General features: G+C 41.3%; 1 protein-coding gene across 1 annotated transcript in view; it reads right to left on the minus strand.

Moving 5' to 3' along the window:
- PIWIL1 (piwi like RNA-mediated gene silencing 1) overlaps positions 1-25286 on the minus strand; it is a 49064-nt gene that overhangs the window by 20200 nt on the left and 3578 nt on the right. The window contains exons 4-12 of the mRNA XM_074972325.1: positions 17458-17583; positions 16916-17130; positions 12928-13049; positions 12105-12185; positions 10920-11117; positions 9715-9826; positions 4320-4440; positions 2939-3056; positions 2565-2679 (exon numbers count right to left, since the gene is read on the minus strand). Of these exons, the coding sequence (XP_074828426.1) occupies positions 2565-2679; positions 2939-3056; positions 4320-4440; positions 9715-9826; positions 10920-11117; positions 12105-12185; positions 12928-13049; positions 16916-17130; positions 17458-17583 (1208 nt within the window). The remainder of the gene's footprint in view (positions 1-2564; positions 2680-2938; positions 3057-4319; positions 4441-9714; positions 9827-10919; positions 11118-12104; positions 12186-12927; positions 13050-16915; positions 17131-17457; positions 17584-25286) is intronic.

Raw genomic sequence — 25286 nt, forward strand, 5'->3', positions numbered from 1 at the left:
TTTCTTTAGCACTGGTGATGGAGAACAGTGCCAAGAGATTCTCACAGCGGGAGGAGCACTCCACACCAATGCCAAGGTACTGGGTGCAGAGTCCGACTGGCTCAGCTCTGAGGAGGGTCGGAGAGTAAACAAATTGGAGAAAGAGTCCAGAGGAAAGCAACAAAAATGAAAATAAGTTTAAAAAACCAGACCTATGAAGACGGGTGCTTGTTTAGTCTTGAGAAATGACGACTGAGGAGAGAACTCAATAATAGTCTTTATATATGCTAAGGGCTGTTATGAACAGGACTGTGATCAATTGTTCTCTATGTCCACTGAATGTAAGACAAGTAGTAATGGACTTAAACTTCAGCAAAAGAGATCTAGGTTAGATATCAGGAAAACTATCCTTATAGTCTGAAAATTTAAGCACTGGAATAGCACTGCTCGTTGGGTTTTTGTCAGCAGGAGAGCCAACAAACAGCGGCTACACTGCCTAACTTTTAGCTGTATAGTGTATACAAGCCCATCAGCTAGGAAGATTTATGTGCTTTCTCACTTTTTTCCTGGGCCAAATGGCACAACGGGGTTAGATTACAGCTCAGGATTTATTTTACTTACCCATTTAAAAAAATAAAAAAAGACTGAGAGCAAATAAAACGTTTACCAAGCAGTCAATAAAATGTTAGGACAATCAGAAGCAAGCACTTCCCCAAGTACCCACCCAGGTCCAGGACAATGATTAGCAAAACCGTATGACTTTCATGTGTGAAAGTCTGAGCAATTTAAAATGACATTCTACTGTTTTTGTTTTGTTTTGTTCTGTAACGTAATTTTAAAAGGAAAATCCAGGATTATAACTGGTTACTAATATGCTGCATTCCAAGTGTTCAGAAATGCTGAATAGTTAGTGACTTTTTTCTGTATTGTAGTTTAAATAAAATTACCAAAACAATTGAAACTGGTGTGATTATATTGCATTACTTTGACAAAAATATGCAGAATTTTGCATTAATTTTTTTGGCACAGAATCCCCCCACGAGTATTGTGTGTGCGCATAACAACCATGATTCCAAACAACATTAATATATTAAATTTGATGGATACAATTGTATTTGCCTAAATGTTTGACCCAAATATGGGCAAGAATGTTCAAATAAAAATAGTATGCAGACAAGTCAAACAGCTACACTAAGTGTAACATACTGGTTTTGAACATATACTCAATTCTCTGAGGTTCTGATTCAATGCACATAAGCACATTGACTCCACTGGGACTATCAACACGCTTAAAGATAAGCATGTGTGAACGTGCTTTGCTCAAATCAAGCCTTAAGGCATTGCAAGAACAATGCAACTTTATAGTTGTCTCAAGTTTTATTAAACTAAAAATTAGTCCCAAGCAAACTAGTGCTGTATTTACTTATTAAAGAATAAAATATAAAGCAAGACAAGTGATAATAAAAATGCTGATTTACACTTGCTGTGGGAACCATAATCGAAGTTACCCATCTTGCAAATTCAACGTAGCTTGATGTAATTTAGTCCTGTGCCAGTTCCAGTCCTCTAAGTTGAAAGGGACAGAACTTAAAAATGTTTGCGTGAAAAAGAGTTTTCCTATTAGTTATAACATCTGAGATGACTAAGAATTTATTTTTCCCAGTTTATTCTGTGCATTTGAAAATACTTTGGTCAACTTCTCCCTTGCTAAAGAGTCTTTTATAAAACTGAACAGAAAAACCCTCAAGAGGTTTTTAGTGGAACTTTTAAAAAGTTCTGGGACTACTATTTAGAGAGTGCTCGCTAAAAAACTGAATTTCTTGATGTTTCTTTAAAAAATTTTGAATTGCTGTTAAGTGCCTGTAGTGGAGTGGCTGCCTCACTCCAGCAAGCAGGGGTTAAAAACATCCCTAGAGAGGGCTCTGACTGGGAAAAGCTAGGCTGATTGGGGAAACAGCCACAGCTGTGGCCAGCTCAGTTAGGGCCCAGCTGGCCCTGGTAAGAGGGCTGTGGGCCAGAAGTTGGAGAAGGCTCACTCTAGCTGCCTGGGAGCAAGGTACCTGACGTGGAATGGTGCTGGGGAAGGGCAAAAGGAGCTGGGGAGCTCCAGCCTGGTAAACCCCCAGGCTGCAGGCCTTGTTTAAGACTAAAAAGTACTGGGGCTGCAGAGAGGCAGCCTGAGGATAGGACCTGCTGCCTTTGCCTAATCCCTTGCCAATGATGAGTGGCCATTATACTGCAGACTGCCCCAGTGAGGGGGGGCTAGATGATGACTGTCAGTAGCCACTGAGGCAAGGTGTGTTTAGAGGGTTGGGGATTCCCCTGGGAGGGGAGACAGAGCGTAGGGTTACTGCTGGGGCAGAACCCTGATGTAGAGGGGCACCGGGGTCCGGGAGGGACACAGGGGCCAGCAGCAGGTGAGACACCAACCTGCAGAGGGCGCTAAGGGCTGGAAGAGCAAATTCCCAGGACAACCAGCAGGAGGCGCCGTGCTGGTGAGTCATCACATCCCTACAGTGCTCCTTTAAAAAAAAAAAAATCTGTTTTGTTCAAAGATGTTTAATTTATTAAAATTACTTATTTACCACTTTTCCTGCTTGATGAATTTTTTCTGCTTGAACAACTCTTCCCGTAAAGGACAGTAAACTGGAATCAAAACTCAAACCCCAGTCACGAAGTTCCTTCTGAACATTATCATCCCTGTTAAAATTTAAGAACAAATTATAAAACCATTAATCACTTAGCACCTAGTGAGAGTCAGGATTTCTGGCTAAATTGTAATATATTTTGTACTTGAAGGGAAAGATTTTTCCAGGATCAAAGAGTTAAAGTGACATTCTCCAGTAAAAGTTGACAGGAGCTTAAAAAGAGTCAACTGAGTCATTACCAAAAAGAAAATAACTTTAATCAAAACAAAACCCTTCATTCCCAAAGAACCGGAAGTTCTGAAGTAACTTACTTGTGAATGTAGTCAATGAGTCTTCCAACTTCACGCTGTCTTTGCTCAGGTGTCAGTCTTGTATGAACAGCCAAGTCTTTCATTACATTAAAATCGCTACGCATCTTATCAGTCAATCCTAAAATTAGCAAAATCCTTTTAATGAAGGTTGGCCTTCAGTTTATTTTGAACATAAAGCCACGGAAACTTAGCAAGGAGACAGCTATTAACTCCATCTTCTAGAAAACTGGAGATATGCTGTGCACTTAGTGACACATATGAAAAAGCATGGGGACTATATTAATTTTTTGCAGTAAGTTACCTGTCACCAAGAATCTAAAAACATCATTTGGCTCCACACATCTGTCTCAGGCCACAGTTCATGCCAATGCATAAAAGACTGCACTTGGCCACCTAAACCACAAATCTAAACTTTTTTTTTTTTAACAAATGTAGAAAATCTTGCATGAGCCCCCTCTGTACAGCACTAGAGAAGTCACCACCTTCACTGTCTCACATAGGAAGTTAAAAAGTTTAAAAGAAACATTGTTAACTGCCACTACTCAAACTGGTACCTGAAAGAAGTGGTGTTCTTTCTGGCTTCAAAATCACTAACGAAGATTAAAACTGAAATTTAAATAATGTTGATGTGCAAGTAGGAACAGTATGTAGCTCACATAATGTACTCTGCAGTGTTAACAAGAGGTAAGTAAAAACAAAGCAGTAGTGACAAAAAGCAAACAAGATTTGAATACACAAGCTAGATTCATCAAACAAGGTGGTGTTAGCTTGCAGAGTCACTGACGATAATTGTGCTTAATGTATTCCTCTTCTGTCCAGTCATCATTTGGAAAGGCTAGAGTTACTGAAAGAAGGGGGAAATGTTTTTAAAGGAGGAAGTCTTAACTATAGAGGGGCACAAATGTTTTAATTTTGTGGAGTTAAGGAATTACACACTATTGTAAATGTTTAGCTAAATTTTACAGACGCAAAGTGGATGAAGCAATATCTTTTCTTGGACCAACTTCTATTGGTGAGATAGACAAGCTTCTGAGCTTACACAGACCTCTTCTGCAGGTCTGTGTAAGCTCAGAAGCTTGTCTATCTTCCCACCATAAGTTGATCCAATAAAAAAATATTACCTCACATACCTGGTCTGTGACATCCTAGGACTGACAGCAACAACACTGCATACAACAATGGAAAATAGCTAAATTTTAACACCCAAATCTCTAATTAGTACATTTACAGGTTTCATTACCAAATCTATGTTTATATCAATGAATATTCCTGGCTAATTCATCAAAAAGTTTTCAATCCATCAGTGTCGCAGGAGGAAAATATATTTTAATACAATTTGCATGGCGGGTACTTCTGTATAGAGAAGCTATTAATAGAATACCTGTGAGGTAGCACAGCTCAGGAATGAGTACTGCAGGTCCTGGCATTCCTAGCCCTCTCCTCCTCTTCGGCTGACTGACCAAAACTGGTTGATTCAAGTCAGTGATTTCTTGGTTATATTGCTGTATAGAAATTACATAGTACTCTTTAGTCAGATATCAAGGGCCTCTAGGAGGCTAAATGATCATACTTTTTTCAAACATTCAACTGTTAACAAGTAGAGATACCAGTACCGTATCTTTAATTTCAAAACAAGCCAGATACTCAGGTCTATCTGAGGTTTTCTCCATAAAGTTACTGACAGGGTGAACTATGTAATCCACATATTAAGGAGCAAGCCACATTTGGAAACACATTACCTAGTGTACTGACTGTGTATCAAATGCATAGACTGAGCACTTTTCCCAGACCTGCGCCCATTCAAGCAGACAGCAGAAGCTGTCTGTGCTTAAGATGGGTAGCCAGTAAAATAAAATTTAAAGTCACCAATAGCCAAGAACATACTAAGGTTCATGCTGACATATTAATGTATAAGCCCAAGTACACTAATATTCTTCCCTTCTCCAGCTTGTACAATAGGAGAGCAGTACTGCCTTACTGGTGAGACAGCACCCAAAGGCCCCAATAAAAATCAAGGTGACCTGTGGCCTCTCTTTGCATTCTACAGTTGCTGTTCAATCTCTCAACCAACCATAGAACCCAAATCTAGAAAGGGAATGTCTATGTTGTGCATGCTGACAGTAAACAAGCATCCTTTCTAGCCAATAAACCCTCTTGCACTCCTGGAAAACCTCAATATCAAAACGTTTCAGCCAATCAGAAAGCATTATAAGGAAAAACTGCAGATTGTCCAGAGAAACAGACAAGCCAACAAAATGGCATCATGAATTCTTGAACCCTAAAAACAGTCATCCTGCACTAGAATAGGTAAAAGTGTCATTCCACTCAAAAGTCAATACTACTGGTAAAAGATAGATGGGAAATGTCTTTTGGAAGGGTGAAAAGCACATTTTGCCCTTCCTGCCATTAAGAAAGAATAGTTACTTACTCTGCATTAATTCCACTTCTGGTGTGCATGTAGCCTTGTACCCCACTACACATGATTAGATTCTTTTGAATAGCAGTGTCTATCGGAGCTGTGCCTGCTCCCAGATCCCCCTGTGCCTTGCACCCAACAGCGCAGAGGGAGTAGTAGGCCCAACAGATGCTGAGATCCTTCACTAAAACGGAATCCAGCTATTAAAAGACTGTGAATAGGAAAATGAGGGTCGCTCATGGACTATGAGGGGCCAACCCAATCCAAAGAACCACCAGTTACTGTTCCTTTGAGTGACTATCCATTTGTATTCTTCCACTTCTGATAGCTCACAAGCAGGGACTTCATAGCCAAGTTGTCAGTGGTCGGTCTGTTTTAACAATTGCAGGAGAGCTCTGTCAATGTGAGATTCAAATCTGGAACCCTCTACTAAGAAGTAGTGCTGAACTCCAGGTAGCTGCATTACATTTCAAGAATCAGAATGTCTCCTTGAGAAGCTACAGAGGCTCTCCTGGCCTCTGACAGAATGGGCTGTAATCTGCAGACTGGAATCTAAGTAAGTTAGTTCTAATAGTCAGACATCTATTTAAATAGCCCTTGGATGGATGTAAATTGACCTTTCACCTGTCAGCAAAGGCGAGAAATAGTCTGGGAGAGTTTAAGTCGTGGTCTACACTACACAAATAGGTCAATGTACACACTAATCTGGTCAACGTTACACTGATTATGTCAGCGTACACACTACAGCCTTGTCCTGCCCGACGTAAGCACCCTACTACACCGACATAACTCCACCTCCACGAGAGGCATAGGGCTTATGTCAATGTAGTTAGGGCAACACAGTCTATCTAAACAGCAGGTTACTTACATGAGTTGTGTGGGGCTGTGAAATTGACAAAAAAGCTGAGCAGCTAGAGCCCAGCTGCACAGCCTGGAGGCTCCCCTCTCTCAGCTGGTCAATTGTCGCCCCCCACCCACCTCCAGCTGGGAGGCAAGACGCCCAGAGGGGCACAGCTGTGTACTTAGCGCCCTGGCTCTCTGTCCCCAACACTGCCACTTTTCAGTGGGTGGAAGCGCTCCTGGTGAGGATGTGCGCCACTAACATAAGGAGGGTAGCGTGGATATCAGCCACCGCAGTAACCACTGTGGTGGCAGTAAGTCAGCCTAACTTAGGTCAACTTAGGGCATGTCTACATATAGCCCTAAGGGTTTTGTCCTGTCCTGACAGCAGTGTGTGACGGTTAGCCTTGATTAGAGCAAGGTTTAGGAAAGAAAACTGGAAAATGGATCACTTGATTCAGGTGAAAGTCCAACAACTTTTTTTGGCAAAAATAGTGGGTGTGGTCTTGTCATTGTGAAATACCAAATACAGCAGAACCTCAGAGTTACAAACACTAGAGTTAGAAACTGACCAGTCAACCACACACTTCATTTGGAACGGGAAGTACGCAATCAGGCAGCAGCAAAGACACACACACACACAAATACAGTACTGTGTTAAAATGTGAACTATTAAAAAAATAAAAGGGAAAGCATTTTTCTTCTGCATAGTAAAGTTTCAACGGTGTATTATATCAATGTTCAGTTGTAAACTTTTGAAAGAACCATGTTTTGTTCAATTATGAAAGTTTCAAAGTTACGAACAACCTTCATTCCCGAGGTGTTTGTAACTGAGGTTTTACTGTATGGTGGAAACGCTCAGAGAGCTTGACTCTTTCCTACCAGTTGAGACGAAGCTACAACTACTCGACAGACAGTCTTCATAGGCAGAGAGCAGATTGCTAGAGAGAGGTTCAAAGAGGAGCCCCATCAAGCTTCTTAAAATCACACTAAGATCCCAGGACGGTAAGGTCTCTGCTTGGAGGAAAGCTATGCAGGAGGCCCTTGAGGAACCTAGCAACTGTCTGGTGTGAGAAACCTATGTGGCCTTCAATAGAAAGGTGATGATCTGAGAGTGCTAAATAGGTTATTATGGAGCTGATGCAGATTCTGAAATGTTTTAGGGCTAACAAGCAATCAGTAGTCACTCTAGAGAGTTTTCAAAGGGAAGTAAATATTTTTGTAGTATTTTTGCCCAGAGAACCTCTTCCATTTTGGTGCAAAAGTAACTCTAGTGAAGTCCTTCCTGCTAAAAAGCTGAAGTGTTCTGGACTTCAGTGGAGGATGTTCTGTCTGGGATCATTAGCTAGATCTGGATGTAGGATCTGACCCCATTCTGAATAAATTACACTGCGCTGAACTAGTAGTGTGAGATCAAACACTGTTGACAGATTCATCAAAACCAAATACCAGAACAGCTTTGACCACTCTGTCCTCCACTAGTAATAAGAGGACTCAGCTGCAGGGAATAATGAGGCCAAGAGCTTAAGAGGGAGAGATGTCTCTTGGGATCGTACATCTCAGATACCTAGAAGCTTAGTGCCAGAAGAATCTCCACTTCATCAGATACTACACTGCTGCAGTGCCACATGCCCATATGTTAGTACTGAAAGAGGAAAAGATATGCTCCTCCGACAGCACCATTCTTGTTCAGTGACCAGCTAGTGCAGAAGCATCAGCTGGATTCAATCTGGGCCTTGAGCTGTCAGTTAGCTAAGGAGCAGGAGGTGGAGCAGATACATGGCAAGATTTCTGCTTTGATTTACCCAGTTCTGGAGAAAAATCTGTGTCTGCTGTAATCTTGAGAGTAGTGCTCTTTCCTACTATAGATACTTTTCCTAAGTCCTCTTCTGCCCAGACTCAGTAGTCAAAGTGTGCAGCTTACTTCAGGAAGAAAAAGCACCCTGGTGCACAGGGTAAACCCGGAGCTTATCGGAGCACTCACTGAAATAGTCTGATCCAGTCTGGCAGTCTTCTTTCGCTCAGGTTCAGAGGCGGCCCTCATGTAGCATGCTAATAGGAGTTTAAGGGCTTGTCTACACTTACCAGGGAATCGACATATCGGCAGCCAATTTAGCGGGTTGAGTGAAGACCCGCTAAATCAACCGCAGATCGCTCTCCCGTTGACTCCTGTATTTCACCTGAATGAGACGTGCAAGGGGAGTTGACGGAAGAGCGTCTCCCATCAACATAGTGTACCATGGACCCCGCAGTAATTAGATCTAAGTATGTTGATTTCAGCTGTTATTCATGTAGCTGAAGTTGCTTAACTTAGATCCATCTCCCCCCGTAGTGTAGACAAGGCCTAAGACTAAGACAGAAGTCCTCTGCTTTATGTTGCTCTTTGAATAAAAGGACCCTTATCTGCAATGTGTGTTTCACTGAGTACGAGGCATTTAAAAAAAAAAAGTGTCCATCACTGACAGAAAGTCGTCGCCTAAAAGGAGAAACAATATAAATCCTGGAGACTTATATTCTGCCATCCTAGAGCAGCTATGGTATGGGAAAAACTTTGAATAAATTATAGAGCGTGGGTATTTATTTTACGTAATGGACATAAAAACTACCCTATCTTAAACAATACTAATGACTACACTAACTTCAATAACTAGATAGAATTAGAACTTGCACAGTGTACAGAGAAGTGGACAGTGCTGCTGTTTGGTCTTGTTGCCACAGATATTAAGAAGGAGCTGAGGTATAGCTGGGCCTGCTCCGCTCTTGGGTGGAAAGGGACACAGGGATGTCCACGGCGCAGGCAGAGACTCAATGGATACTGCTATTAAAAAAAAAAAATTCACACTCATACATATTGGCATCAGGAGTGGAAGGGGACAGAATTAACTTGAAAACCCCAAACCTCTTGTTTGAAAATTTTGTACCTACTAGTTAAAAAGTATTACCTTTGATTACTATAGCAAAGAATTTACCAAAAAACACTTAAGTTGGTTTACTTTGTGCATTTGACAGCACCTTCTGTCTGATCAGTTTCAATATATTCCTGTGTAGTCAAGTTAGACTTGCTGAAAAAAAGACGTTAAGCTGTGGAGCAGAAAAAAAAAAAAAAACCCCTTAAAAAAGTTTAACAGGATTTTTAAAACACTTCATGACATGCTATTCAGAATGTAGGTGAGCCAGAATTTTTTGGAATTATTTTAAAAAACAGATATATAGTTGATACTGTCCCTTTAGTAATCCTAGGGAAAGGAACATATTTAGTGGATTTTTACAATAGTTGACATTGTTAACAATGACCATAGGTGTATGACTCAAGATACTTCTAAAAATCTGGACAACTAGAAATCACTTTGAAGCATGGTTACGTAAACAACTAACATCTGAAAGTAAAAAAAAAGTACCATGCAGAGTCTTCTGATAGAATGCTAATTAATTAGTAATAGCTATCCACAGATGATGCTCTGAAGTCCAACAAAATCTAGTAAGGAGAATGAAAATGACATTTTTAGTTATAATTTCATACCATTTTGTAGTAGTCTACAAAGCTGATTGCAGAACCGTCTGCTTTCTTAAAGGTGCATTTTGGATTGGAATCCCAGTCAATATCATCAACTCTGTATGTTTTGTTGTTATACCTGAATAAAAATTTTTAAAAATTCTTTTGATCTTGTCTTACATGTAGATAGTAAGTTTATTCACAGGTGCATGGAAACAGGCCAGGGAGGACTGAGAGAAATGCAGAAAGTTACAGAAAATATCTAGTAATCTAAAATTTTAATAGAAATTTTGTTACTTTATTGCTGATAATAACTTCCATGTTCAGATTACAATTGACACACTTTAGCTTCAAATGCAGTTTATGTTAGAATACACTGAGAACTGATTTTAAGTATGTCAGGAAGCATACTGGTATATATACAGTTAATTTCATACACTATCAACTTGGTTTAGCCATTAATTTGAGCAGGGGACTAAGAGCTTTTTTAGCTTCATGCCTTCTGTTAACCACTTGTTCCCTGCAAAATATGTAACACCCCAGAAAAGTCTCAAAAAGAAAAGAAGACAAGGGAAAGAGAAGTAGGCTCAACATAAGGGAGCCTGCATCTACCAGGATGATACGACGTCTCATCTTGGATCACTAAGAGTCCTCTTTTGCCACAGTAAGGCCTAAAACCAGCTTAAATCGGTAAGGCTGGGTTGAACATTTGAGGAGTGTTTATATTACATGATTTTTACATGTAAAACATTGTTTAGCTATCAGCTATAATACTAATGGAATTAGAACTGTTCCAGTATCAGTAGATCGGTGCCAAGAATAAGCCTAGAATTTTTTCTAAATGCTTAAAATTTATTTTATCTGCAAAGAGGAAAGAGAGACACTCTTAAAATATGAATATAAACCAGCTGTTTGAAAAATCCAGCCCTAAGAGCCCAGCAAGACTTCCATGGTAAACAGATACACATTGCACCTGCTATAGTTAAGATCAGCTTGTGAAAATCCCAAAATAACTTCTAATATATCAGATTTTCAAGGTATTTAGGCACCTAAAGATACCGATAGGTGCCTAGGGGATTTTCAAAAGCACCCAAGCAAGTTAGATGCCTGAAAATCCCATTAGGCATTTATCTGCATCTCTAGGCACCTAAATATCTTTGAAATAGTCTGTGCTTCAGTTACAAAACAGCATTAATGGTCACATTATTTAAAAATAATCACTATCATCTTACTTTGTAAGAACAATTAGCCCTATCAGTTCCTTAGCACAAGTTTCTCTAAATCTTTGTTCTTCAACCTGCTTATACAGGTTGTACATAAAATCCCACACAGTTTCACTGCGGAGAACTTTATGGCTCACATCTGTACACAACATGATGTTTGTCTCATACTGGAGAATAGAAGTAGCGAAGCCTGGCCAAATCATCAACCTGTTGGAAAAGAACAGAATATTTTATAACACAAATTGGCTTTTCATATATCTAAGAGTGCTACCAATTTGTTCTATAGATTTTAATGATGATCAAGTTTACCTTCATTAGTTTTATAGAACCACAAATTAAAGATTTTTATTAAGTTAAAAATGTCAAACAGTCATTTGTTTTAATTTAAATACTGCCTTATGGCATCTGCAACTCCAATATTGCAGTGTCAAGGTACAAGAAACTTACCAAAGCTAATTCATTCTGAAGTGGAAAAGTAAATGGTGGAGAGATTTAGAATTCACTTTAACATTATCAACTAAGGAATTTAATAAAGGCATGCTTTAACATCAGCAGTCCTGTAAAATACCTCTATCCTTTATTTAATTATTATTTCTTTACATCTCCCCCACAATCCGGAAAATCATAAAGCCACAAAAACTTCAGATTCCTTAGCCTCTGTGTCTTGTTCATCTCTAGAGAATGTTTTATGTAGCTATCTGATCTATTTAAGATGCAAGATTGTTAGTCTGGCGATGCAGCAATATAAGCTGCACTGAAAGGACAACCTCAAGATCTAGCCCTAAGACTACAAAATCACCTAATGAAAGTAACCCGAAAATAAATGTCTTAAATATCATTACTTTGTACACAAGTCTACAAGACACTATTTGCTTATATTATAATGTTACATTTTTTGCTGCCTATGTAGCAGATGGCAAGAAAATACTCATAGGGGCTCCATTTCAGCTGAAAATAAGCCTTAGAAATAGATAGATGAGAGATTTCGTGTTTTACTCAGCTGCTTACGTAGAACTCACAAGGATGGATCTAGGTCAAGTCAGATTTTATAGTTACCCCCATAGTTAGATGCATGAGAGGTCTCAACACAAAACTATACAAGTCGAAAAAAATCGTTTTAATACATGATAAATCATTGAAGTAATATCAAAAGATCGTTTCTCCCTTGCAAGACTTGTGATCTCATTTTCCAACCTGTGATTGGGGATGCTGATTGGGTCATTTGGATTGTAATAATTACGTCCAATTTGCTGCAAGTTCATTATTTTCAAAAGCCTAAAAAGAAGTTGGGAAAGAATAAGTAATTGGCAAATAGCACTATTTAGTTTATCAAAACATCCAAAATACTGTAGGCCTACATTTAGAGCTACATGCCCTGCTTTTGCTATATTAAGCAGGAACAAAGATGCTGATGTAGAGCTGTGTTTCAATGTGACCTTTAAATAAATGCTTACAGTTTGTTTCGGTATTACTTAATCTTTCAGTTCTTGTAGTAAAACTAATTAAGAACACGTCCCCCTATCGTGGACTGAGTCACATGCCTCTTGACAGCGGTCTCAGCAGGTCCCCCCCCCCCCCTTCAAATGAAGGCATCAAAATGAGCAGAAAGACCAGGTCACAAACAGAAACATACCAGTTTCAGAGGCCCTATACTGCCATCCAGGCCTTTAAGAATAAGCTAATGCCCCCAGTAGAACAGAAATTGTTTGCAGAGCTCCCACCCAGGACTCTGTTAACATCAGAGGCTACTTGTTATTCTTGAATATAGAAGCAACCTATTTCAAAGTGGTACGCCAACAGATATATCTAATCACTTGCCAAACTGTAGCTGTTTATGATTAGTATCCATATTGGATAGCTGACAAGCATTTTCCTTTGGCCACCATAGGTAAGGAAAAAAAATGTAATATTTGCCATGAGACTAGCAGTTAAAGCCCCCCCATTCCCAAAGATTAAACCCAAACTTTTCAATTAGCTTCCTGTAAGAAAGATAAGAATTGTAAAATAAAAAGCTAACCTTCTAAAAATAATGTTGTAAAACTGCAAGCATGTAGGTGAAGTAGGTGGTAGCTCATTGGTCAAGGTGATAGTAATCTTGACATTCTCTCCATTTCGGGTCTGACTGAACACTTCAGTAAGCTAAGAAAGGGAGTATTTACTGAAGTTGAGTTATGTAAACATAAGCTATGACTGAATTTTTCAAAGCAGTCTAGAAAATGTAGCCTTATATTCCATTAATTTTTATGCTTAAACCCCCTAGGACTGCTTTGTAAGTCTCAGCCTAGTAATATTATGGTCAGACTAACTCTAAATCCTCACAGTAAAGCTAGAAGTAACCAGTCTGCCATGAGTACACCTTGATGGGTCAGAGCGCCCTTCCTGTTTTGCTTCCTTCCACCCATCTGATTCTACACTTCCCCATCCATCTTGCTCCAGACTTAGAGCAGGATTTAACCTACAGCCTCCTTTTAGTGAAGAGAAGAAACACTTCTGTACAGTAACTGTGGTACTTGAGATGTATTGTGCACATATATATTTCACTTTTGATGTGTGTGCATTCAAGCCAGTACTGTTGGAGGTGCATATCCTCATTCCTTGAATTAAGGATAAAACATACAGACTTCAACCTGCTTTGCAAACACTGCAGGTACAGACTGGCATTCAGTGTCACATATGTACAGGATGTCACATGTAATCAAGCAACCCACGTTCTGACTGTTGACAAATGAGACCGGAGACTAGCATACAGGGAGAAGAGGGAATAAATTCTCTCTTGAGGAAAATAAGTGGTTGCAGTTATCAAGTTGTGAAAAGCACTGAGGAATTCAATTCTCTGCCCAAGTGTCAATATGGATTTGTCCCTTTTTATTTTCTGATCCAAGTGATTGAAAAAAAAGACACCGGATCTGACAAGTATTCCCTGTGAATTGCTGGCAGAAGCAGCCACAGATTAACCAAAAAGAAAAGACTGTTAGTCTCTAAGGTGCCACAAGCACTCCTTTTCTTTTTGTGCATACAGACTAACACGGCTGTTACTCTGAAACAGATTAACCAGTTGCCCAGATAAGGGAATTCCTGGATGCTCACATGCCTTAGATAAGCTGCTAGTACTGCCACACACTTACTGAAAACTTGAGGTGCTAATAATAGCTCAAAACAGTAAAAGTGTATATAGGTAATTATATTTCCCCCCCCCCACTATAAATATAAGGAATTTTCTGTGGCAGGGTAGAATGGCCACATGAAAATAAGTGTCCTGCAGATTGACAGCAGTGTACCTGTCATTCAGGTTGAGGGAAGGAATGAGGGAGACCAGGGACACCATCCCACACTTTTGTTTTATTAAGATGTTCGGGTCTCAGATGTAGGATGGGCCTTAACCCCTTTTTATTTTTGAAGTCACAAGAATAAAACACTTGTCCCCTGGTGTTGTGGAAGGGTGGCACCTTGGTAGCACCAAGACTGAAGAGCCTGCACTTCTTGAAACAATGCAATCTGGTGAAGTTCCTGAATAGAAATGGTGAAGGGCAGAGACTGAAATTGTGTGGTGTATCCCAATTCCACATCTAGAATCCAGTGATTTGAGGTGATGGTATTTCAGACATTGCAGAAATGGTACAACTGCTTCCTAAATGGGTTTTAAACAACTGAAACTCTGTTCCTGAAGAGGCAGTCAAATCTACTGTTTAGGAGACTGCTGCGGGTGAGAGACTGCTGAGGCATGAACAGATAACTACCTCCGACTTGGGAATTTATGCCTTTTCCTTGCCTGTTCAGGCTGCCTTGGTGCATAAGAGAGTGATTGGGGGTGTATGTACCTCCATTCAGAAGGAAGCAGTATAGGCATCAACTTTACTACCAAATACATTAGGGTTGCACAAGAGTCCTTAAGGGTATGCAAGGCCTTGTCTGTCTTACCACGAATAATGTTGTCTCCCTCAAAGTGAAGGTTCTCAGTAGCTGTCTCCACTTCCTTAGGGATACCAAAGGTGTTCACCACAATGATCTTCTCGTTACAATGGCTGTGACCACAGATCAAGCTGCTTTCTCTGGCCCATCGAGAGCTGACTGAAGAGATGTTCTGGAGACAAGCTAGCCCTTGGCCACAACAGACTTGAGTTCTTCAATTAGCTCCTCAGAGTTTCAGTGAATAGCGAGAGCACTCCACTTAATAAAATCGTATTTTGCAACAATCTTCACATACAAACTCACTGTCATGTAACTTTCTCCCAAGCAAGCCCAGTTTTTTCCCCCCTTCATCCTTGGGAGTAGATTTTTGCTCACCCTGCCTTGTCCACTACTGGATGCCATTATTACCAGAGACCCCAGCATCGGAAAAGAACTGTTTGAATCCTTGTGCCAGAAGCGGATAGCAATGGTCAGCCTTATTCAGGGTGGGTGCTATAGAGGCAAGAGTTTGCCACAGCACGTTGGTGGGATCTTACAGCCCTTTATATATAGGGTGCATCACTTGGCCAGGGACAGCAGAGTGTAAGGAGTCCAAGACTCTATACCGCTTTCCTGAATGTCCTCCAGAGATAGCTCTAATGCTGTAGCTGCTCTCCTCATCAATTCTTGGAATGCTTTGTAGTCCACAGATAGGGATGGACTAGAATCAGCCCAACTACCTCAGCCGCTGAGGATGATGATAAACGCAGCTGCATCTTGTGCTGGTCATCTTCTAGCTCCTCCTCAGGCTGTACCTTGGAAACTGGAGGCTGTGAGGCTTTGCTGAGGTTGTTCTGGAGGGACTGTAAAATGTCCCAGGGTGCCCAACAAAGCCAAGGTAGGTTGGCCGGCCTACGTCACTGGAGGTCAGCAGGGTGGACTCCCTGGAATGAGATTATACCCAGAGTGTTAGAACTCCACCCTGGAATCCCATCCAGGAATTATGGGAGATGAGTGTCTTTTGCCCAGGTATGGTAATGGAGATTCCTCCCTGCTCCTGGCTGACTCAGAAGATGAAAAAGAATAATCTTCTGGTGAAAGCAGGGTGGTACCAGATAGAGTAGCTAGAGGAATAACCTCAGAAGATTTCTCCCATACTGGGTGGCTCATGCACCAAAGTCTCTACCAGTACTCCTGACTACCACCCACCAAGCTGAGAAAAAAAAGCAACTGAGAGTCAGGGTGTCATCAAGTCCTTAGTTGTCCTACCTGCCTGTGGCATCAAGAGTACTGAGAGAAATCATCAATAATGACAGGGACAGTAACAAACAAGTAATTAAAGGCATAGTCAGTACCAGTTCTTCAGTGCCAGTAAAGCGGAGATTATTCTTTCTGCCAGACTAGACAAAACTGAAGTATTGGCATCATCATGGCTGTACTGAGCCAAGAGGTGGCAGTACCCAGAGGGCTTAGAAGAAGGTGGCTTGGTGCTGAGCGTAGATAAGTTTTTTGCTTATTACCAGAAGCCCAGGCTTGTAGGCTGGACAGGCACCAGGTCAGTCAGTCTTAAGACTTCAAGATGCTCTTTTTGTTCAGTACCTTCAAACTTCTAAAGGCACTAGAGGTCAGAAGAGGAGTTTTGATTCAACTCCATTATCTCCGAGCAGAAATACAGGATTATTTGGGCCTGAAGAATTTGGGTGTGGGCTAGTATGATTTGAGTTTCATTAGCCCATCAAGTTCCCATACTTCAAGTCAAATAATTAACTCTTGGAAACTCAACCTAATTAAAAGCTGCATATTTTACAGCAATCCTACTCATACTTCATTGAGTTTCACCCCAAATAGACAGGTTTCAGAGTAGCAGCCATGTTAGTCCGTATCCGCAAAAAGAAAAGGAGTACTTGTGGCACCTTAGAGACTCACCAATTTATCTGAGCATAAGCTTTTGTGAGCTATAGATGAAGTGAGCTGTAGCTCACAAAACCTTATGCTCAAATAAATTTGTGAGTCTCTAAGGTGCCACAAGTACTCCTTTTCTTTTTACCCCAAATAGAATGAAAGTACTATACGAGAATAAAACTCAAATAGAATGTAGCACCATGTCATACACACACCTTATTTTCTAGTTTTTTTGGTAAGAATAATATTGTTCCATCAAATGCATGTGTCCTCCCAATTAGTTCTTCATGCTGAAAGAGTAAAGCTGAGCGAAGACGCCGAGCTTCCATTTGAGGATTATAGTCAATATGGTATTGATATAAAGCCCACTGTGGTCGAGATGTCAACCGAAAATGGTTCGTACTTAATCTTATTGTGGTACCTGAAGTACCTAAAATGACAAAAATAGCTAGTTATAAAATTAAGTTTTTCCAATTTACATTTCAACAACTTTTAAATAATGAACCACCCACCCCAAAATTTAATTGTTAAACTTTTTTTAAACCCTTTGGAGCAAGGCCAGTTTTTCCTACTATTTCTCCCCTGTCTTTTACAGCATTCCTAATACAATGAAGTCCTGGTCCCTGATTTGGTTTTCTAGGTGCTACTGAAATATAAATAATCCTAGTTTAACAACTGTTGAGACAAAGCCAATGGAAAATAGTACACTATATTTCTATGAGCATATTTTATATTTGAAACCACAATTTTAACTTGCCTGTTTTTGACTCTTTAACATGTTCCATGGCTTGCCGAGTATTTACCCCGAGGTCATAGAAATCTCGGCGACGTCCACCCCTATCTGCTAATGACAGTTCCTGAAAACCAACTGAAATATCATGTCCTGGAATTTTGGGGAGAGGGGAAATTAATAAATTAATATAAATCATGATAAAATTAACCAAACCACTACAATGTGAAATACAAACAACAGAATGCTGAGGATGCTAAGAACTGAACCCTTGAACAGAAGAAGCCAGAACAGTTGCCATAGCACAATCTGAAGAAGCCTCAAGGTTGCTTCAACTCTCAGAACAACGTCATTATAAAAATATCTGTAGGTATTTGAAATGTATTTTACAACTCTAAAAGTGCTATAGGCTAAAGATGAGACTGAGACAGTTATTACACTGAGTTCAAATGGCAATGACGAGAGCTGGATATACTTTAAATCTAATTTTCACCACATTCCTTATTCCAATTTGGGATTTAGTACTACTCGTTAAAACTTAATTTCAATTATGAAATATGCCAAATTTCGACCTAGGTTCTCAGATATTTTTCCTGTAATCTATTGCATTTCAACAAAATTTTTAAGGGAAAAAAATTACTTGTAACTTGAGTTTTCAAATGATGTTGTCTGCACTCATACTAGAAACTCAAAACTCCTTTGGAGAAATATGGCAACATGGATTGAAATTGCACTATTATTTTTCCAAGATTTAAGACTTACTAGTCATTCTATTACAGGTGTCTGGGGCCCCGTGAACTGAGGCAGATCCATTCTACTAGTATTAAGAACTGTTTTCTCTTGTGTGTAATTGCCTGAAGGCTCATGGGTCTCTGATTAGATTGGCTGTCCTTCCAGGTCCATATGCAGTATCTACATGGAGCCAATGTGTTGTCACTTTCTTCTTTCTATACGCAGCAAAACAAGCCTGCTTTGTGTAGTACTAGTATGCCTTAAGATCTCCTGGGAATGAGCCTATATCTGGAACCTAAAGAGCATGAACCTCTTTGAGCAGTGATATCAAAGTGGCAACATCAAACTATTTGGGGGGCATATACAGAGATTAAATGCTCGAATTTTTCTCAGTGTTAAGAGTGTTAACTCTTAAATTCAGTGACACTTTAAAAGAATTTCAATCTAATTTGTGTAGTTATTACAACTATAGTTGCATGTGCAAGCTGTCAAAGAGAAGAAACTGTAGTAGTTCTAGAAGTGCATTGCATCATTTCTACCTTCCTCAACCAAGCAACGCTGAAAGCAAGCCGTATTGTAACTAGTGCATTTAAAAACATAATAGCCACATACTACCCTCTTGTGTAAGCCTCCCAACTGTTTCTATCAGATCTGTCAATCAAGGATTGAGACGGAATACAGTATCAAGTGCCAGTCCTCTTCAGAGTAAATTTTTTGCCCATCTTAAAGGGTAACTTAAAGAAGGCCAAATGGTGGGGTGTTTTAACTGATTGTTTTGGCACCACAATTTGGCTCCAATAGGAAGCAAGAGTTCAACCAAGAGGGGCACCTCATTCCAATCCTTGCTGTGATCGACATGCTTGCAGCTACAGAGACAACACAGGCAACCCAGAGCCTGTTCGGAGGCTGTGGCCCTCAGCTATAATCTGTTTTGCTTCCGTCTTTGCATACCTTATAAAACATTCCAGGAGAGAGATAAACTGTCCCTCATTAATATAGGGACAAATGTTTGTCAACATCATGATTTTTGTGATAAAAACGTGATTGGATTTTCCAAGCATGGTCTTTTTCATTCCAACCAGCCTATTACTGAATAAGCTAGCGCAAAGGGAACATGCTGTCATATTTTTTTAATACACCAATTTGGATCTATGCATATCCAGCCAAGTAGAATAGTAATCTGTTTTTAAAGTCAAAGCTATGAGTTATGAAACTGTTTTAAGATATTTTAATTAAGTTACTATAACATTGCTTTGGATTTAAGATGCAAGTTTTCCATTTCCCCTCCCCCTCCCAACACACAGTATGTGATAAACAACCAGCCTTAGTCAGAAAAGTCATCTCACCAGTACTGTTAGATACTGGACAAATTTAAGCTGTAATGCTACTAACAAGCATAACTTCCTTCCTAGTTAGTAAAGAGTTTCTTGCAGGCCTCTGCAGAGTTGGCATAAAGAATACTTAAACCTAATCCTAAAGCAGTGGCTCTCAACTTTTCCAGATTACTATACCATTTCAGGAGTCTGATTTGTCTTGCGTACCCCAAGTCTCACCACACTTAAAAACTACTTGCTTACAAAATCAGACCTAAAAATACAAAAGTGACACAGCACACTATTACTGAAAAATTGCTTACTTTCTCATTTTTACCATACAATTATAAAATAAATCAATTGGAATATAAATATTGTATTACATATCAGTGTGTATTGTATAAAGCAGTATAAAAAAAGTCGCATGAAATTTTAGTTTGAACTGACATTGCTAGTGCTTTTTATGTAGCCTGTTGCAAAACTAGCCAAATACCTAGGTGAGTTGATGTACCCCCTGGAAGACCTCTGTATACCCCCAGAGGTACCGAACCCCTACTTGAGAACCACTGGCCTAAAGAATCCAGTCAAGCCTACCTATTGTTGGACAAGAAAAATAAATGCAGGAAAACACCTGAGATCACAAGATGATTGAATCAGGCCTTCATTAATGGAAAGGGCCACATACTCCACTTCTAAATTATCAAATTTAGATTTTGCTCAATATCTTCATTAATGATCTGGATGATGGGATGGATTGCACCCTCAGCAAGTTCTCAGATGACACTAAGATGGGGGGGGGGGGGGAGAAGAGGTAGATACACTGGACGGTAGGGATAGGGTCCAGAGAGACCTAGACAAATTGGAGGATTGGGCCAAAAGAAATCTGATGAGGTTCAACAAGAACAAGTGCAGAGTCCTGCACTTAGGAAGGAAGAATCCCATGCACCGCTACAGGCTGGGGACTGACTGGCTAAGCAGCAGTTCTGCATAAAAGGACCTGGGGATTAAAATGGACAAGAAGCTGGATGAGAGTCAGCAGCGTGCCCTCACTGCCAAGAAGGCCGACAGCGTATCGGGCTGCGTTAGTAGGAGCATTGCCAGCAGATCAAGGGAAGTGATCATTCCCCTCTTTTCGGCACTGGTGAGGCCACACCCAGAGTACTGCATCCAGTTTTGGTCCCCCCACTACAAAAGGGATGTAGACAAATTGGAGAGAGTCCAGCGGAGGGCAACGAAAATGATTAGGGGGCTGGGGCACATGACTTACGAGGAGAGGCTGAGGGAACTGGGATTATTTAGTCTGCAGACGAGAAGAGCGAGTGGGAATTTGATAGCAGCCTCCAACTACTTGAAGGGGAGTTCCAAAGAGGATGGAGCTAGGCTGTTCTCAGTGGTGGCAGATGACAGAACAAGAAGCAATGGTCTCAAGTCGCAGTGGGGGAGGTCTAGGTTGGATATTAGGAAAAACTATTTCACTAGGAGGGTGGTGAAGCACTGGAATGGGTTACCTAGGGAGGTGGTTGAATCTCCATCCTTAGAGGTTTTTAAGACCCAGCTTGACAAAGCCTTGGCTGGGATGATTTAGTTGGTGTTGGTCCTGCTCTGAGCAGGGGATTGGACTAGATGACGTACTGAGGTCTCTTCCAACCCTAATATTCTGTAAAATAGGCAGAGGGATTAGATCATAAAGAGCTCATTATCCATATATTTAAAAATACACCCCAAGCAGTCTTGCTTCCAAGAAGTTATGAGGGACAGAGATTGAAGTGATTTCCACTTCTCCATCAGATGAGGAAAAGGGGGCAGTTTCTGCTTCCACCGGCATGCTCTTTTTCATAACCCTTCTTCAAAAGCATTCATCAAATCATCTTTCAAATGTATCCAAGTAAAGAAAACGCTCTCATTGAAGATAAGGTGGCCTGTTGGTGATGAGAATTTGAAAAGTCTCCTTACATATCTGACACTTCCTCTAACCATACTGCCCACTAATGCCAGACTCCCAAGGATTCATAAGAATAAGAAGGATGTTGGGAGCATGGGCATATTTAGGCCGAATAAGAAGTCAGCTGTGAATTTTAAGAATTTATTCTGACAAGGTTTAACAGCATGTTCTTTAATAGAACTGTGCATGTGTAAGAAATTGTAGAGTAATCATGTTTACTGTTTGCATGGCTATAACAAAGATGCAGAACAATCATGTTGATGAGGAAAATAAAAGTAGCCACGCAGCTAGAAGAAACTGGTTTGAACTAACAACTGACGGGGAGGAGAATTAGCATGGAAATGAGAGACCAATACATAATAAGAAAAGAACCAAAAATTATAAATAAAGTGTGCAACTAAGGTAAGCTGAATTGGCCAACGCAGGAAGTGACTGTGATGAGATCATCCTGAGTTTCCCACTGTTGCTGAATGTTTTGCCATACAGATTTGTTAGGCCAATCTGCTGAATAAGTGAATCTCAGTCCAACAGTGGACCTATAGAAGAATTAAGGTACTAGACAGGCTTGAGGGAGAAGTTCTGCACGGAAGGGGAATCAACTTCTCCAGTACCAGGAGATATCTTAAAACCTCCAAAACATGAATTACTGATGGCGAAAAAGAGGAAAATGAAACAATTTGGATACAATCCAAAGACTTCATTGCAAAGAACAGAGGGACATTGTCTACGGCCTCTCTCAACACAGACTTCACTAGATCCAAGTTACTTAAGCTTTTTAGATCTCTTGCAAGAACTGTTCAAATCCACAAGGGGGCCTGTGTATGGCGCCAATACTCACTTTCCAGATGATTATGAACTTGCAGCACTGTAAACACATGCATCTGAGGAGCCGAGAACAGCACAGGCCATTCTTAGAGAACAAAAGTCCATCATCAGGGCAGAGATGGTCTTTTCTTTGTACAGCACCCACCACAATGGGACCCCATTGAGGCCCTTTGCTACTATCCTAATGTAAGTATTTACTAAGACAGTCAATTAATGGCAGTTAACGCATGCGATTAACTCAAAACAAATTATCACTTTATTTTTAACAAGCTTTAATTGCACACCTCTGGAGACGGAACTCGGCAGCAGCTGGGTGGGGAGGGAAGCACCAAGTACAGCAGCGAGCAGGAGGCAGCGGGGATGTGAGACTCCATAATATCCAGACCAGAAGGGCAGATTACTGAAATGCCTCCCAATTCATCTGAGCTGGTCTCACACCCCATCCCCGTTGATTTGTTTTACAGATGGGGAGGGATAAGGGTAATCACCAGCAGCCACAAGGATGCAAAGCAGGGAAAGGGTGCTTTGGAGCCACTGCCTCAGGACCCCACCCCCTGAATGACTCCATCAGTTCCCCCTCCCCCACAGCACTAATTGATCATGACTATATGCCCCAGTCTGTGGGCAATTTGGGAGAGCTGGTTAAAAACCTGCCGGGGGGAGAGAGGAGGCCAGCCCCCCCCCGAACCATCCCCTCCCCGCTGGACAGGTCCAGCCTCAGGAATGGGTAAGGGGGCCACCACCCAGGGTGTTACGCTCATGGGGGGCCACTGCATGCCTCTAGGGCAGGGATGCCCCTCCCCCTGCTGTCCTGCTCCACTGCTGCTCCTTCCTCCTCCCCCCCATGGAGCCACCCCGACCAACCTGCTCCAGACAGATTAAAACTGCGATTAATTGTGACTTTTTTTAAATCTTGTGATTAATCATGATTAATTTTTTTAATTGTTTGACAGCCCTAGTATTTACTAATAATTCAGGATAGAAAAAATGGAACAGGTAAAACAAGTTATGTAAATATATTCCATTTCCTAATCTCAAGAAATTCCAGTCTGCTTGTTTAACATCAATCCTCAACTGGCAAAACCAATGAAAACCATAAAAAGAAAAGGAGTACTTGTGGCACCTTAGAGACTAACAAATTTATTCTCTAAGGTGCCACAAGTACTCCTTTTCTTTTTGCGAATACAGACTAACACGGCTGTTACTCTGAAACCAATGAAAACCATGTGCTCTGAAAAACAGCTTCTTACACAGAGCTTTCAATCTGTACCATTTGCCAAAAAGTGAAGGGATACACTCAGGACTATTAATTCTATTACAGCAAGGACAACTAGAGCCTGGCTGTAGAATAAGCAGGACCCAATGACAGGGTGGATTTGATTTAAAATCATGGTTTAAATCACTAGTCAGGAAGACTCGATTTAATCATGGTTTTCTACATACAAGTGCATTCTTGTTGGTTGTTACAACCTTAATACATATTCTTCACAACTCAGAGATAGATGCAAGTTTCATTTTTAGAAGGTACACACTATACATTTTTAAACAGTGATTTATTTTGAAAACTTTTCAGATTAGTTTTACAGCTATATCAGAAAAATGAATGGTTGGTTGGTTGGTTATTTCATTTACCAAAAGTAATTGAAACAGACAGTTCACCTCCCAATGACTTCATAAATATCTCCAATTCAACAGGTTAATCATTAATATTTGGAGGTTTTTCTTGCCATGCTGTATTAGGAGAACATCACTAGACAGACATTTAAATTGTTTTATTTAACTAAAAACAAACAACATTACATATTTTGCATTTTTATCTTTAACAGCAAACATATGCTTGTTTTGTTAAAATATTACATGTTCCTCACTTCTCACAGTATCTCCAGACTTCTTCTCCTTGTCCAGATCTAGTCCGCCCCCAGTAATCTTCTATTCATTGAACTTTTTGAAACTTTTCTCTTTTAGAGAGAGATAAGGGATTGACTGTGTACACAAATTTGCAGAGGGACAATAGAGTTGAGATCTATTATTTCTCACCTCTATATATTTATTTTAAAACATTTTTGCTGTTAACAAGCATGTTACCTCTGGAGACACAAACCCCCAGTTTGAGAATTGAAAAACTAAGCATCTCTGATGGTATGTTCTAGACGAGGGGTCAGCAACCTATGGCATGCGTGCCAAAGACGGCATGCGAGCCAATTTTTAATTGCACGCTGCTCCCTGCCAAGTCCCAGCCACCGGCCCTGCTCAGCCCACTGCTGAACCCAGGCCGGGACCCCAACAGGCAGCAGCGTGCCGTTAAAAATCCTGCCCGCCCTGGTCCGCTCTTCTCTGCGCCCCCTGCCGGCTGCTGCTGCAGGGCAGGCAAGCTCCCCCCTCCCCTGCCTCTTCCCCCAGCGTGCTGCATTCCTGCCCCTCCTCCTCTCCCTCCCTGCCCCCGATCAGCTGATGGCCCTTGAGTGGGAGGGGGAGAAGTGGAGCAGCAGTGCACTCCCTGCTCCGGGGAGGAGGCGGGGAGGAGGCGGAGACGAGGTGGCAACGGGGCCTTGGGGAAAGGGGGGTGGAATCAGGGCATATCCCCTCCAGCCCCCTGTCGTGAGCCGCTCTGGGCAGGGAGCTGGGAGCACCCCCCCGACCCCAGCCCACACCCCCAGCCGCCTGCCCTGAGCCCTGCACCCCCCCACACACACCCCAGTCCCCTGCCCTGCACCCCCCCCCCACGACCACAGCCCTGACTCCAGTACCCCCCACACACATACCCCCAGCCCTCTGCCCTGACTCCTGCACCCCCACACATACCCAGTCCCCTCACACCTCATGTCCTGACTCTTGCACCCCCCACATTCACACCCCCACCCTGAGCACCAAATGGGAGCTCCTGCACCCCCCCACATTCCCACCTGCACCCCACACACCAAATGGGAGCTGCCCAGGTAAGCACTCCACACCCAAACCCCAACCCTTAGTCCCCTCCCTCATTCTAGCTCCTGGCCAGACTGTACACCCCAACCCCCAGCCTGCTCCTTCACCCCCAACCCTGT

Source organism: Natator depressus, chromosome 15 (assembly GCF_965152275.1).
Source record: "Natator depressus isolate rNatDep1 chromosome 15, rNatDep2.hap1, whole genome shotgun sequence".
Taxonomy (NCBI): Eukaryota; Metazoa; Chordata; order Testudines; family Cheloniidae; genus Natator; species Natator depressus.